At 37.2% G+C, this 16,189-nt stretch overlaps 1 protein-coding gene across 1 annotated transcript in view; it reads left to right on the top strand.

The window, feature by feature from the left end:
- The window catches only part of PMS1 (PMS1 homolog 1, mismatch repair system component), a 98,912-nt gene that overhangs the window by 29,415 nt on the left and 53,308 nt on the right, over window positions 1-16,189 (top strand). Inside the window, exon 5 of the mRNA XM_004452543.4 lies at window positions 7,538-7,701. Coding sequence (XP_004452600.1) covers window positions 7,538-7,701 — 164 coding nt within the window. The remainder of the gene's footprint in view (window positions 1-7,537; window positions 7,702-16,189) is intronic.

Raw genomic sequence — 16,189 nt, 5'->3', positions numbered from 1 at the left:
GGTGGTCTAGCTTTGATGAAAAGAATCATTGATATATGGTTAGTAATTGAAATTAGGGAGGTGGAGGAAATATCTAGGGAGAACATCTAGGTGAGAGGAGGTCATAAGAGAATAGGATCTGAGAATATGATCTGGTGTGAATTTTAGCTGGAGTTTGTCCTCTGTTCAGCAGTGGAGGCAGGGTGTATATTTGTTCTGATTGCTGAGTGCATACACCTTGATCTCTCAAGTTTTATTCTAAGGCTTGGCAATGGTACTTTCCTAAGGCAGAGAAAAGTAGTAGCATCAAAGTGCTACTAGTGAAGAATGCCATGATGCTCCCAGGACTTCAATCCTGCATGGAAGTGACATGCGTATAGGCCAAGGAGATACATAAGATAAAAATTGAGGAAGGGGAAAATTGTTAGTATTGTAATATTCTGATGTAGCACCTGGGCAAGAGAAAAGAAGCAGAAAAGCATTAAATGCAAAAATAATAGGAATATAGCTTTTCCTTTGTTCCTTTTCCACAAAGACTTTTTCCCCCAGCCTGTTTCATTCTTTAAATTAAATTCCCTTTCAGAATTTACAGAAATGTCATATGTTCACCATAACTAAAGAAACAATCTAAACGAATATCAAATTCTTACTCTCTTATTTTCTTCCTTATTTTCTTTCAATACATTCATTTCACTCATTTGTTTGCTCACTCAATTATTTAACAATTTCTTATAAAATGCCTACAAGGTACCAGTCATTATTTGAGGTGCAGGGCATACAATGGCAAACATGGTAGGCATCCCTTCCTCTCATACTTGCTTCTTACATTCTGGTGGGAGAGGCAGACAAATATGAATTTCAGATTAAAATAAGTTCTAAGAAGTATTAAAACATGGTTACATGTTTGGGAGAAGCAACTTTCAATAGGGCATTCAGGAAGAGATTCTCTAAAGAGGTGATATTTAGGCTGAGATCTGATGGTTGATAAAGGAGCTAGTTGTGTTAAAAGAGTGGAGGGAAGAGATTTCCAGGTTGACCAAACTGCATGTGCAAAGGCTCTAGGCAGAAACAGATCTGATGTGTTAGAGCAGGGGTTCTTAACCAGGGGCCCATGGAAAGATTTCAGGGGGGTCTGTGAGCTCAAATTGAAAAAAATCAACTTATTATCTTTATTGTCTCTGACTTCTGAAATCTAGCATTTCCTTCACTTGTGATGTATGCAATAAATTACAGTGGTAGTCATTTCATATCACATTATAGTTGTATATCTTGAAAAATTGCTTATGCTCATCCATACTTCGAAATTATGGTAGTTGTTAGACCTGGTGCTAGTTAAATGTCATAAAACTATCTGTCCCTACATTCTAAGAAGGGGTCTGGTTTTCACCTGACTGGAGGGGTCCATGGAACAAAAAAAGTTAAGAATGCCTGTGTTAGAAGAACGGAAGGATGAAGGGTGGTAGGAGAGGAGATAGCCAGGGGCAAGGTTATGTTGAGACCTGTAAACTTTATCACTCTCCATTCCCACCCCCTTTTCTCCACTTAACCAGTGTCAGTAATACTAGTTTAAAACATTGAGTTCCAAGCTATTGTTAGGGTTTCCCCGAAAATATATCTCTTTTGATTAAAAAATCCTTATTAAAGTTATTGCAAATTCCAGCCATCATCTGTTTACATTTTAAGATTCTTTCCTCAACAAGTTTATTTTCTCTTTGTCTTCTTTTATCTTAAAATCTGTTTGATATAATTGTCATTTGATTAGAGGCCATCCTCCATTATTTTCATCATACTTCGTTGATATGCTTCCAAATCCTTGCACGCTCAAAAATGTCTTCATTTTAGGATCCAACCGTTCTGGAGGACAGTATGGCGGTTTCTCAAAAAACTAGCCATAGATTTGCCATATGACCCAGCAATACCACTGCTGGGTATATACCCAGCAGAACTGAAAACAAGGACACAAACAGATATATGTACACCAATGTTCATAGCAGCATTGTTCACTATTGCCAAAAGTTGGAATCAACCCAAATGCCCATCAACAGATGAGTGGATCAATAAAATGTGGTATATACACACAATGGAATACTACTCGGCTGTAAGAACAAACACACTACAAACACATGTGATAACATGGATGAATCTTGAGAACCTTATGTTGAGTGAAGCAACCCAGACATTGAAGGACAAATACTACATGACCTCAATGATATGAAATAAACAAGCTGCCTTAGATAGCAAGAGACTGAACGATAGGCTTACAGGAAATCAGAGGGTGGAGGAAGGATATGAGCCGATGTCTGCAGGGGTGGAATTTAAGATGAGATAGTGTTAAGTATGAACACAAAGAAGAGATAAAAGGGGGGCAAGAGGTTGCCTTTGGTTGGGGCTTTATGGGTTTGAGGGTGGCTGGGGAGGGACGGATGGGTAACATTGCCCAAAAGTGGGGGGAGGGAGGGGTAGCATATGAACACAGGAGAGGGTCAGGTGTTGGTGGAGAGTAAAATGCCGAGAAAATCATATCAAAATATAATAAAGAGGGTTACCTGTTTAGAATGCTTGGAGGGGAGGGTCTGATGCAGGACGGGCTCCTGGGGAATGTCTAAATGCTCATTCTGCCAGAGTGGGTGTCACCATGGGGTAGAAACCCAAGTAGTGAGAGTGGGGGTGGACCCACATCCTGGGGAGGACTAATGCCACCAAATAGAGGGAACTGTATCCCTCGAGAGAAAGGGTGGCTCCCAGGGCATTGGGGCAGTTGAGCAAGTTAGGCCCTGAACACTATTCCATCTATCTCTGGAAGTGGCTCCTCAGGAAACGGAGGTTGGCTGTCACTGTGGGCACCAAGGTGGAAGGGAAAAGGACGTTAAATGTGTGGAACCAAGGTAAATGGGGGGTAAGAGAGGAGTTTCTTGAGAGTACACAAGGATGGTTATAAAACATGTAATATTACACCATAACATATAGGAGATGACAGACTGATAATGTCAACCATAATGTAAAACATAGGATAACTAAGAATGTAAAGAACTGTGTATCCTGAAGTATGCACCATAATGTAAGCACAGATGTCACCTTGTTAGAAAGCTAATGTCTCAGACTCTGTACATCATGTTAAGTAAATATGATGTGAATAGGGTGTAAGAGTATCGCTGTGGAAGGAAAAAGGTTTTGTGGTGGATGTATGGGAGTGCTGTATATTATATATATGCATTGCTGTGGTCTAGGACTCCTGTGAAGAGAAGCTGAATAATTAGGGGGGGGGAAAAAAAAAAGGATGTAGAATTTTTTCAAGTCAACATTCTTTATCTAAGTTCTTTATCTAACTTTATCCAAGTTCTTTATCTAACCTTTAAATCCATCGCTATATGCCATTCCCTAGTAAGGGACCATGACATTATATTGGGCTTCAAATTTCGGGGAGTTCTGGATCACAGAGTGTTTCAACAATGGCAATGGAGGGATACTGGTATGGGATACCAATAACAGGTGATATATGGCTGACAGGGAGCTGTACAGAACATATGTCCAGGGTGCATGGTAATGTTTGGATATACTCATAGTGGCAACAATTAAAAACCACAGCAGGGGGGGTACTGGGTTCCTGGCCAGTGGTGCTCTGTTGTGGTCCCTAGGGGAGCAGCGACAGTCTCCCAGGTACAGCGGTGGGGACCGGGTGGGAGTGAGGGTTCAACAGTGAGCCCCTGATGCTAATGACTGTGCTTGTGAGCTGATAAGCCTAAAATAAGAACAAGGCCTAGAGCAACATTGTGCCTGGGAATTTCCTCCTGTCAGCCTTCATGTTACTCAAATGTGGCCAGTCTCGAAGCCAAACTCAGCATGTAAATGCAATGCCTTCTCCCCAGCGTGGGACATGACACCCGGGGATGAGCCTCCCTGGCACCGAGGGACCACTATCAACTACCAACTGATGATGCAACTGGAAAATGACCTTATACGGAAGGTTCAACGTGGATCAGCAGAATATCCCTGTCTACATAAAATAACATGACTTTAAAATGCTGTTTGACCTAAAGTAAGGGGGAAATGGAAAAGAGAAATGAGTTTATATGGCTACGAGTTTCTAAAAAAGAGTCTGGAGGCTGGCAGAAGGATTGCCCTCATGCACAACTGAGCAGAGTCAGAGAGACAGATAAAGCAGATACAACCCCCAGATATTGGTTCCTTCGAGGGCTAAAGAGACCCACGGGAATTATGGTCATGGCCGATGGGGTTAACTACCAGGTCAGATGGCCCCTTTTTGGAACTGGTGTTTATGTGTGATGAATCTGGACTCAGATGGGATCTTCCTTCATAAGACTTTCATGCTAATGTGCTGGAGGTGCAGTTAATGTTGGGGTTTAAGATATATTTAGGGGATTTGAATCTCTGGACTGACAATGTGATAGCCAGGTCCTGAGCCTCAACAGACTCCAGCACCTACAATATGATTTATTGGACTTACTACACTCAGCTAAGATGGAGTTGAAGAAGGACAACCACCACACCATGGAGCCTAGAGTGATTACAACTGAAAGTGGGAGGATTGCATCCAACATCCATGTGGAATCTGAGCCTCCTCTTGACATAGAGGTGCAATGGACACAACCAATCCGATGTCCACATAGAAGAGGTGGCATTGGATTGGGAAAAGTGGACATGGTGGCTGATGGGTATGGGGAAAGGCAGAAAGAGATGAGAGGTGGAGGCGTCTTTGGGACATGGAGCTGCCCTGGATGGTGCTTCAGAGGCAATCACCGGACATTGTAAATCCTCACAGGGCACACTGGATGGAATAGAGGAGAGTACGGGCCATGATGTGGACCATTGACTATGAGGTGCAGTGGTGCCCAAAGATGTACTTACCAAATCCAATGGATGTGTCATGATGATGGGAACGAGTGTTGTTGGGGGGGGGGAGAGGTGGGGTGGGGGGGTGGGGTTGAATGGGACCTTACATATATATTTTTAATGTAATATTATTACAAAATCAATTAAAAAAAATGTCTTCATTTTGCCTTTACACATGTTTTGGTTGCTGTAAGTATCTTAATTCACAGACATTTTCCTTTCAATGGTTTATAGATATTGTTCTCTATTTTATAAGATTATAGATGGGAAGTTTGATGTTAGACTTTACTTGTAAGGAACTAGTTCTTTCTGTATGAAAGTTAGTAAATTTTTTTTTCCTTGTCCTGAGAATTAGGATTTTCGCTGGATCATGTCTTTTTTTTTTTTCTTTTAAGATTTATTTATTTATTTAATTCCCCCCCCCCTCCCCCGGTTGTCTGTTCTCTGTGTCTATTTGCTGCGTCTTGTTTCTTTGTCTGCTTCCGTTGTCGTCAGCTGCACGGGAAGTGTGGGTGGCGCCATTCCTGGGCAGGCTGTACTTTATTTCGCGCTGGGCGGTTCTCCTTATGGGGCGCACTCCTTGCGCGTAGGGCTCCCCTACGCAGGAGGCCCGGGGTTTGAACCACGGACCTCCCATGTGGTAGACGGACGTCCTAACCACTGGGCCAAGTCCGTTTCCCTTTTTTTTTTTTTTAATAATCCTACTAGTAATGCAATGAGCTCTAAATCCAGTCTTCTTTTAATTCCTGCAAATTTCATTATTTAATTATTACCCTTCCATTTTAATTTTTACATCTCCATTTTTTTCCTTCTATTACTTCTGGTTGTATATTAGGGTTTCTAAGTCTTAAATTTCTCCACATAATTTCCATGTCTTTATGGTTTTGCCCTTTGTTATAAACAATAGGACAAAGATTGACTTCTTGTAGTGACTTTTGATGTTACTGACTCTGATTCCCAATAAGAAAGGCATTTTATATTCTAGTTCACACAAAATAGAGTGAAAACAGGTTTCCTGAAGCAATATATACTTGTACGGTATGATGCACGCTGATATTTTCTGTTCTAATTTGGTCAATTCTGGTCATTCTACTTTATATATTTTTTAAAATGCCAATTGCTGTACACTAAATCATTGGTGTTCAACTGGGACAATTTAACCCCCCTCTCCCACCCTTGCAATGTCAGTTGACCTTTTTTTTTTTTTTAAGATTGATTTTATTTCTTCCCCCACCTTTGTTTTGTGCTCACTGTCTATACTGTGCATCTGTTTGTTGTGTGCTATGTCTGCTCTTCTTTTTTTTAAGAGGCCCTGGGAACCAAACCCAGGACCTCCCATGTGAGGTGCCCAATGGCTTGAGCCACACCTGCTCCCTGCTTGTTTTGTGTCTCATTGTGTTTCCTCATTTATCTCCTCGTTGTGTCATCTCATTGTGTCATCTTGTTGTGACAGCTCACTGTCTTGCTCGTCTTCTTTAGGAGGCACTGGGAACTGAACCTGGGAACCCATGTGGTAGGTGGGTGTCCAACTGCTTGAGCCACATCTGCTTCCCAGGAGACATAGTTTGATTGTCACAACTGGGGAGGGTATTTCATGACTCTTAACTCAATTCTGGCTATATGTATGTTTATTAGAATCACGTGGGGAGATTGATGTACTAAGTGTGGGATAAATTGGTGACTGGTAGTTTTTTTATGGGCTTTTTTGTTTTATTTGAGACGTTGCGAGTTAACAATCATGCATACCATACAAGAGTGGCTGGTAGTTTTAAAAGTTCCCCAGTATTTGAAAAGCACTGGCCTATATGGTATATGGCTGTGACAAAACATTGATTATTAATTTCATATAAGTTTGTTTGTTTTGTCAGCCACAGCTATTTGTTAACCTGACAGTAAAACAATGTAAGTTTTTATATCTTTAATCAATTATTCAACTTATTCAGTTGAATAAGTTCATAAGTTTAAAAAAATCCTGTTAGGTTACCCTGTTTGCTTTTGTTTGTTTTTGTTTCTTTGTATGTTTTTTTGAAGTAGCAGGGCTGGGAATTAAACCTGGGACCTTGTATGTGGAAAGGTAGTACTCAACCACTGAGCCAGATTGACTCTCTTGAGTTGTTTTTTGTTTGTTTGTTTGTTGGCTTATTGTTTATTTTTAGGAGGCATTGGGAACTGAACCTAGAACCTCCCATGTGGGAAGAGGTACTCAACCGCTTGAGCCACATCTACTTCCTGCTTGTTTGTTTTTAATGTTTATTGTTGCTCAGAGATGAGGTAAATTGAACCAGGTTATTAGATTTTATTTCAGATACTACTTTTTAGTGGAATAATTGAAGTCGTCATGTATGCTATATAGCTTTATATATTATTGCATTTTAAAGTGCAGAATATATTCCCAGGTGGTTTGAATATGAGCCAGATTTCTTAAGCTACTTTCATTCTGATGAGCCCATGTTTCTCTGCAGTGGTAGAAATAAAATTAGTCTTACTTAACTCATACAGAAGAGATCATACTTAACAGGTCAGTTTTGTTACAAATAGAGTCTGGCAGAGGCTCGGAATAGCTTGCAAAGTTGAGCCTTCTTTGGGTTCCCAGAATTAGAGGAAGACTGACCGGCAGTGACAAAGGGCTAATTGCTGAATTGATATGGATCTGAAGATGTGAAATTCCTTCCAAATCTAAATATCCTTCTGTCTCATCTGCCAACAGGTACAACCGTAACTGCTTTAAAATTGTTTAAGAATCTACCTGTAAGAAAGCAGTTTTATTCAACTTCTAAGAAATGTAAAGATGAAATAAAAAAGGTTCAAGATCTCTTGATAAGCTATGGAATCCTTAAACCTGACTTAAGAATTGTTTTTATACATAACAAGGTAAGCACTGTTGTACTTCTGTAAGATTTTCTTCATATAAGATATAATGAAGGTACAGTGTATTTTGTCTAAATCAGATATGTAAAGAATCCTCTTTCAGAAATTTGGTCCAATTTGTTTGACTTTATCTTGTTATATACAGAGCATCTTTAATTCATCATCTAATATCTATTTAAAATCTGATTCAACCTTTCATTTCTTGATTTCTTCTTTTTTTTTTTTTTAAGATTTATTTATTTTTCCCCCCTTCCTCCCCATCCCAAGCCCTAGTTGTCTGTTCTCTGTGTCTATTTGCTGCATCTTCTTTATCCACTTCTGTTGTTGTCAGCAGCACGGGAATCTGTGTTTCTTTTTGTTTGGTCATCTTGTTGATGTCAGCTCTCCATGTGGGCGGCGCCATTCTTAAGCAGGCTGCACTTTATTTCGTCCTGGGCAGCTCTCCTTATGGGGTGCATTCCTTGCACGTGGGGCTCCCCTATGCGAGGGACACCCCTGTATGGCATGGCACTCCTTGCGCGCATCACTACTGCACATGGGCCAACTCCACACGGGTCAAGGAGGCCCAGGGTTTGAACTGGGTACCTCCCATGTGGTGGATGGACGCCCTAACCACTGGGCCAAGTCCACTTCCCCATCATTTCTTGGTTTCTGAGATCAGTGATTTCAGCATGTGTTTTCATCCAATAAATGTTTGAGTGCTTCCTGTTTTTAATGTACAAAGATAGATTCTGAAAATATGCAGATAACTAAGACTTAGTCTCTTCCTTCAAGGAGTTTACAGTTTAATGACATTTTTTTCACCTTGTCTTCTAAACAGTTTCTTCATTAAGTTTTTGTTTTTTTTAAAAGAACCTGGTTCATTTCTATTTTTCAAAGGAGGGCTGATACAGGAAGAGATTCATTTTGTTGCATGATGAATCTTAGGGAAAAGAAAGTTTACATGTTTTCTGATTATTCTGTATTTCATAAAATTCTATCTTGCTACCTTAAAATAGTTAATGGAAGGATAATAGGGCCACACAACAGAAACCTGGAGGCTTGGTGGGGCATAGGGAGTTAACATTTATTGAGGGCTACACATTGCCAGGATGTATGCTAGGTTCATTAATCGCCTGTAATTCTCATAACAATAACCAAATGAGGTAGACAACGATTTTGCATTTGTCCTCTGAACTGAAGTCAGAGAGGTTTACTACCTTGCTCAGTGTTAGGCAGCTAGTAAATTGTTGAGATGGGATTTGAAACAGCATGCTTTTGTAGTGGAGTTTCTTAATACTCTGCTCTGTTATCTTCCCATTTTAATACTATGTTCCCTTTATATAAAGCTCTATTCCAGGTTTCAGAGCACTTGCATAATTTTCTTTGGTCCTTATAATAACTTACGTTCTCCATGACTAGTATGGGAACACAAAGTACAGAGTTATCAAAGGGATTGTTTGATACACAATAAGTAATAGTGCTTAAGCTAGAACCTAGATTTTGGGCTTTTTAGTCCACTTTTTTTTCTATCCCATATCTTTTTATCTCTTATCAAGAAGAATGTATTAAATCAAGCCAAGTAGAATATTTATGAGGAAAATCTTTGGTCATCTTAAATTTTTTTATTTTTAATTAAGTATAGTCAGCCACCTGTTCCTGCTGGCAGAGGTCTCAACCAAATGATACCTTGATATCCTTTCCAGCTCTACCATGCTATGATTTTCAGAATGTTGATGGATGGAGGCTCATCCTGCTACTATAAATAACCCTATGACCTCTTGATCCAAAGGTTCAATTAATTAAAAGTTGAATATCCCAAAGGTAAGAAAAGATAAAGGACAGACGAAACCTAATGATAAAGAAGGGAAAACAGAAGGAAAGGTAATAGGAAGAGAAATAGGAATTACATAATTGTAAAAGAAAGTAAAAGTACAACATAAGAGAAAAGTTTTGAGTAAGAGAAAAAAAAAACCAAGATTATTGCCTCACAATGGAAATGAATATTTCAAAAGTATTTGAAATTTAAATTAGTATTTATTCACTGAAAGTCAAAGATATATTTTCTAAGCTTTTGATAAGTTTATATCATTTTCCCAACAAGTATAAGGTCATCAATTTAGACATTTTCTCTTGAGAATAGACAGCAGTATTTTGTAATATACTGCATTTGATTATAGTTGGAGGGCAGCATATCTGAATTTATATTGAGCAAGTACAAGTGCTTCTATGGCTTTGCATAATTTCAGATGCAGTTCAAACCCTTGAAGAGTAAGCTGAGAGTTTTATACCATGAAAGTAATATAAGATTATCAAAAGTCTTAAACAGTAACAGTAAATATTAGCCAATATACAAAGAAATATGGAATAAATTGGAACAAGCCATCTATCTTCAGTCTTTTGTCTTAGTATAGATTTTTTTCTACTTTTTCACTTCTTGATAATACTGTTATACCTCAAAAATGTTAAAATATATTGTTAAACTTCCCAAAATAGCATTGACATGTTATCATTAATCTCTGAACATTGAGTCCTACTCTGCTAAAAGCCTTTCTTTTTAAATATGCTTGCTTTCATCATTCCTTATATGCTTTTCTGAAGACCTTTTTTATCTTTGCATAAAATTTAAACATGACTATATTGTTGTCTTCAAATTAATTTTTCTGCCTCAGGAACAATCATACTGCACATAATATGAGAAGTACTGTCGCTGTTTTAACAACTTGAATTAGATAGTGTTCCTACGTTTTATGAAGGTTTAACCTGCCAAGACATTCTTTGAATACTGATAATGTTGATGTTCTTGCCAGTATGGTTATGTTAGAAAGAGGTATTTTTCTTCTTTCATCACCATGTTCCTTGAAAGCATATTGAATCATGACACAGCCAAAGGGAAATAATTTACAAGTAGATTCTGTGAGTTTGTTTAAAGTAGATATTATTTCTTTGGGTGACCACTGTAGCTTTCAGCTTTAGATATAACAACTGAAACCTTATGAGGTCCTGCTATATTTATTTTCATTCTATTAAGTAATTGTTTCCCAGAATTAGTTGTTTTTCTCAATGTGATGATAACTGAAAATAGTTTAGTATTCTTGGCTATTTCTTATTAACATGAATAATTTTGTAGGCTAATTCACAGCATAATGTTAAATGTGTGTTTTCAAATAGGAGATACCCCCATACTTTGTAATTGTTGACTTTGTGAGTATCTTGTGTTTCCTTAAATACAGTTTGTGCTCTTTAAATTGTTTTGAATTGAATTTTATTTTGATACTTTTTTGATATTAGAGGCCTACTGGTTTTGCAAAAGCTGAATTGGATGTCTTGATATAAGAAAGTTCTTAACTATTATAAAAGAGAGAGAAGTCACTAAAGGAATAACTTCTATTACCACTCCTATGTCACATGAGTTTTAAGGTGTAGTGAAATCCTTTTTTTTTTCTTTTTTGTGGTCTGGAAGAATGATGCCCATCTCTAAAGTGTTCAATATATGTGATTTCAGTCAGTCTGGGAACGAGGCAGGGTATTAACCAGGAATAGAAACTCAGAAGACTGACCATGAGGATTTAATATTGATAATGTGGCTCTGTCTCTTGATTTAGTTTTCAGTGTCTCTAAGAGGGTACTTCTTTGTGGTGGGTAGTAGGTAAAAACGTGGGAGGAAGCCAAGAATTGAGAAAGAAGGCACCCCTTTATTGGATTATAGATTAAAGATAGTTACTGATTTGTAATCTGTATCCCCTACATTCGCGATGTTCTTTTTTTAAAAATTTTATTTATTTATGCCCCCCACCCTGTTGTTGCTTGTGCTCGCTGTCTGCTCTCTGTGTCCATTCACTGTGTATTCTTCTGTGTCTGCTTGTCTTTTTTCTTCTCATTTTTCTTTTTAGGAGGCACCAGGAACTGATCCCAGGACCTCTGGTGTGCAAGAGAGGCACTCAACTGCCCAGGCCACCTCAGCTCCCTGGTCTGCTGCCTCTCTCACTGTCTCTCCTCTGCGTCTCTCTTTGTTGCATCATCTTTGTTGCATCATCTCTGTGGCCCACGCCATCAGTGCAGGCCAGTTTGCCTTTTACCAGGAGGCCCTGGGAATTGAACCTTGCGCTTCCCATATGGTAGATGGGAGCCCAATCGCTTGAGTCACATCTGTTTCCCATCATGTTCTTTCTTTCTCTCTTTTTTTTTTTACTTTCTTTATACCTGCTAGCCTTTATTCAAACCTTTTTGAATATTCCAGCTTTGTTTCAGCAGTTCTGTGGGGGAATTAAGGAAATGATCTTCTGTCCACAACTGGCCCAGTATTGAAGGATCACCTCCTTCCCACTCCCTTCTCAGCCAGGGTTGTGGAAGCAGTAAAGTCAGAGCAGTTGCAATTGAGGCCTGTGACTGAAAAACCCCATTTCTTTATTTTTAAATTTTAAATTAAAAAAATTTTTAAAATCCGCCTCCCCCCCATTTCTTATGAAGAAATCTTCCAGTGCCAACCTTGAAAGGTTTTTTTTTTTCCTTTAATTAATAAAGGTGAAAGTCCCTTCAGATCTATTTTAACTTGGGGTTAGCCATCATCTTTTTTGTTTTTTTTACTTGTAAATTAAAGGTAACTAAAATTTTGTAATGATTCTTATATTTTCTTTTCTGTTTTTTTTTTACTTTTCATGCAAATTTTGTGAAATACTATATAGAAAAGAATAAAGACATCTATATATTCAATTTTAGTGTAGTTGGTTTCTGATTTTAATGTTTATCCATATTACTAGAGGAATGTCTGAAGCCTTCCTATATCCCTAGTAAGACTAAATTATTCCTCAACTGTTCCTGCAGCATTTCTTCCATCCTTTTATTATGACATTTTTGCTTTGTTGGCTTATAAGAAATTGAATCTGTTTCTACCATTCCATCCTTTCATTGAACAGGAGTTGTTGTGCATAACTGCAATGTACTTTTTAAGGAGGGGGATTGAACCTGGGACCTTGTATGTAGGAAGTATGCACCCAACCACTGAGATACATCTGCACTCTTTTTTTTTTTTAATTAAATTTTATTTTTTTATGCACTTTTAGGGGAAAAAAGCTTTAGGTTTCTTCAAGATTTATTGAACACAGTTCATTTACATATACTAGTTTCTTAAAGTATACAAAATGCTTGGGATTCCCCTCCCCTGAAAATATTTGAGAGCCAATTAAAGTATGAAAGAGCTAGAAAGTTATTTATTTTTCAAGTAATTAAGTTTCTGAGAAAATCTAAACTCTGCAGCTGTGTATGTTTAATGCCATTCTGAAGAGTGCCTGTAGCATGGGGGGAAAGCATAAAATTATAATGAAGTTCTAGTTAAATAATCTTCAGAAAAATAAAATGAAAAAAGACTAGGTGGGTAAAGGCATTTAGAGCAGCAAGACCAGCATACTCAAGATCAAGTATCAGATGGTAGAAAGCTGTTATCAGAAAGTAGATTAGGCTAGAGAAGTTGCTTGGGTTGAGAATCTGAGACCCCCTGTGTGCCCTACATGAGCAAGGGACTTCTTGCCAAGTGGCCAGAAGGGAACCAAATGAGGAATTTCAGTGAGAAACAAACAAGATAATTCTAATGACAGAGGATGAACCCTATTATGTTTAGTCTTTGTATAATTGAGGAAGGTGATTCAGTACTCCAGATAGTTGCATAGGACTTAGAGAAGAGGGTCTGGACAAGAAAAACATTTCTAATATAGGTAGGAGTTGATTACCAATTATAAATTATCTTTCTTGTTTTTAGAGATCGAAAAGAAGAGTGTCTGCAATCTCCCTTTGAAAGTAATGCAAAGATGAATTTTAGTTATTAAATTTTTATTAAGTCATACCTTTGCACAGTTCAGAAACCAAAAAAATACAAAATGGTAGAGTAGAAAAGTTATTCTCACCTTTGTCTCTCATCTGTTTAGTGGTTATGAAGGCCTATAGGTAAAAAGACAGTAATTTCTTTGTGAACTTAAGGAAAAAGAATTTTACATATTCTATTCCAAAAAATGAGTGTGAAATAAAATGAGAAATATTTAACAGGGTGAAAATAAAGGTAAATTCAGAAATGTGCTGAGTAGATTCTACCAAGAGAATCATTTTGTAAGTCTGATGCTATTTAGCAAGAATCAAATCATATTACTGATTGTTAATAAAATATTATTCTTTTAACTAGTAGTGATACTCTGATAGAATAATTCATACTTTTATACTAAATTCAAGACACTTAGCAATATCTTAGTGATAAGTTACTATAGCTAATATTGGTATATTGCCAGTGGGAGAAAAATTGTTTTTTGCTTTTATTGTGTTTGTGCCCTTCCCCTTTTCTGAACCAAAGTCAGTATACATAGGTATCCAGGAGTAAATAGCAATAGATATGGATCCAGCTATATTAACTTTGTAAGACCTTGGAAATGATTAAAACTTCTGACCTGCAAGAAATACAAATGAAATTAAGTAAATATGTATATATACATTACATGAAAGTTTTGGTTGCATTTTAGACCAGTAGCATATATTCTTTATTTCATATCTTAGGAGTAGACTTTGCTCAGATAGTATTAGCATTACATTTTTTAGTTAATTATGCTTCATCTGTGTACATTCTGCTTTTCCTCATTTATCATAGATTGCATTCACAATTGAAGTTGACTAAATACTGAGTATTCACATAACCTAGTTTCTTTCAAATAGTATATATCAGTGAAATAGAAACAGGAGCAAGATATATTTGGTTAACTTCAATCCAACCTAAGATGTATGTGTAATAATATATTTTTCATTGAGGTGTTTTTGCACTGTCATCATACTGACTAGAGTCAAATTCTTACTTGGCATATCTAGATGCTTCAGTTTTGTTTGACCTAGAAAGAAAATATATGGGGGTATGTGTGTGTATTTTTAGCACATTCAGCCTTGAGCGCAAGGGCAAAGTAGTATATAAAAGAACCTCAGGAGTGAAAAGAAAATCTCTACTTTTGAAAGTGATATAGGATTGATGAAATGGTAGGGAAACAAACTAAAAATGATTTCCAATAGAAAATGTAATATTGTAAAATTCAGTTTCTTCTAGATTCCTCAATTTTTGTCACATTTTATTGTTAAGTTGTTTAATGAATCCTGTTCTGAAAATGAATTTGAAATGCCCAAATAATTTAATTTGTTGGCAGTCCTCTTATCATCAGTTGTTAGCTCAACTGAAACTAGTTTAAAAAAATACTCCTAAATTAGGAGTAGTTTGTGACTGTGATCTTCATTCATTTTGCATGTTCTCAGTAAAAGTTGAGAACCTATGAGTGGATGAATTCAATCATAGTTTTTTAAAAATCAACTTTTCTCTGCTTTCTGGTTTCACTAAATTATCCTTTCCAGGTATCTTCTTTCTAATATCCATGTTTGGTCATAGCAGTTTTTCCAATTAGATTTTCCAGTGAGTGTCCTTTGCATATAAAAGAAGCTATGAATTTCATTGCATGATACGCTAGGTCATCCATGATCTTGCTCCTATCTCTCTGTTCTGCTTCTTCTCCAGCAAGGTATGTTCTCTGTGCTTCTGTGTCGTTCTTTGCATATGCTGTTCTGTCAGAAATACTCATACTGTGATTTGTCTCGAGTGGCAGACTCCTATTCTTCTTTCAAGTCTTATTACACATGTAATTTCTTTTGTGAAACAGTCTTGCCACAGTGTGTTTTGTAGTAGCATTTTTAATAATCTATTATGATTTTAATATTTTCTTTTCATATATATATATGAAAAAAATATATATATATAAATATATATATATATATAAAATATATATATATATATTTTTTAAGGTACCAGGGCCACAGATTGACCCGTGGTATTATGATTTTAATATTTTCTTTTCATATATATATATGAAAAAAATATATATATATATAAATATATATATATATATATATTTTTTTTAAGGTACCAGGGCCACAGATTGACCCGTGGACCTCATATGTGGAAAACCAGTACTCAACCACTGAACCTCATTGGTTCCCCTGAGTTGGTTTTTTGTTTGTTTGCTTGTTTGTTTTTTGTTTCTAGGAGGCACCAGGGACCAAACCTGGGACCTCCTATTTGGGAAGCAGGCGCTCAAACACTTGAGCCACATCTGCTCTCCCTATTATATTTTTAGCTCCATGGGAGCCAGAACCATGTCCTTTTCTCTTTGTATTCCCAGCTTTTAGCATGGAATTTGTTACTTGATAGATCTTAATTAATATTTGTTGAGTAAATCAAAATAAGATGCTCCAAAATTTTTAATTTAGCTAAAGTATACATTATAATATGTGATGGAATTAAAGGAGTAAATATATTGTGGGACTGTATATCTCATGTTTCCTCTAAGTATAAATATAGTTACCAGGAAAGTGGATTTGGCTCAATGGATAGAACGTCCGCCTACCACATAGGAGGTCCAGGGTTCAAACCCAGGACCTCCTGACCCGTGTGGTGAGCTGGCCCACGCTCAGTGCTGATGTGTGCATGGAGTGCCATGGC

The sequence above is a fragment of the Dasypus novemcinctus genome, chromosome 7 (assembly GCF_030445035.2).
Source record: "Dasypus novemcinctus isolate mDasNov1 chromosome 7, mDasNov1.1.hap2, whole genome shotgun sequence".
Lineage (NCBI taxonomy): Eukaryota > Metazoa > Chordata > Mammalia > Cingulata > Dasypodidae > Dasypus > Dasypus novemcinctus.
Note: the sequence above shows the minus strand (reverse complement) of the source record. Positions and strands in the feature narration are given on the sequence as shown.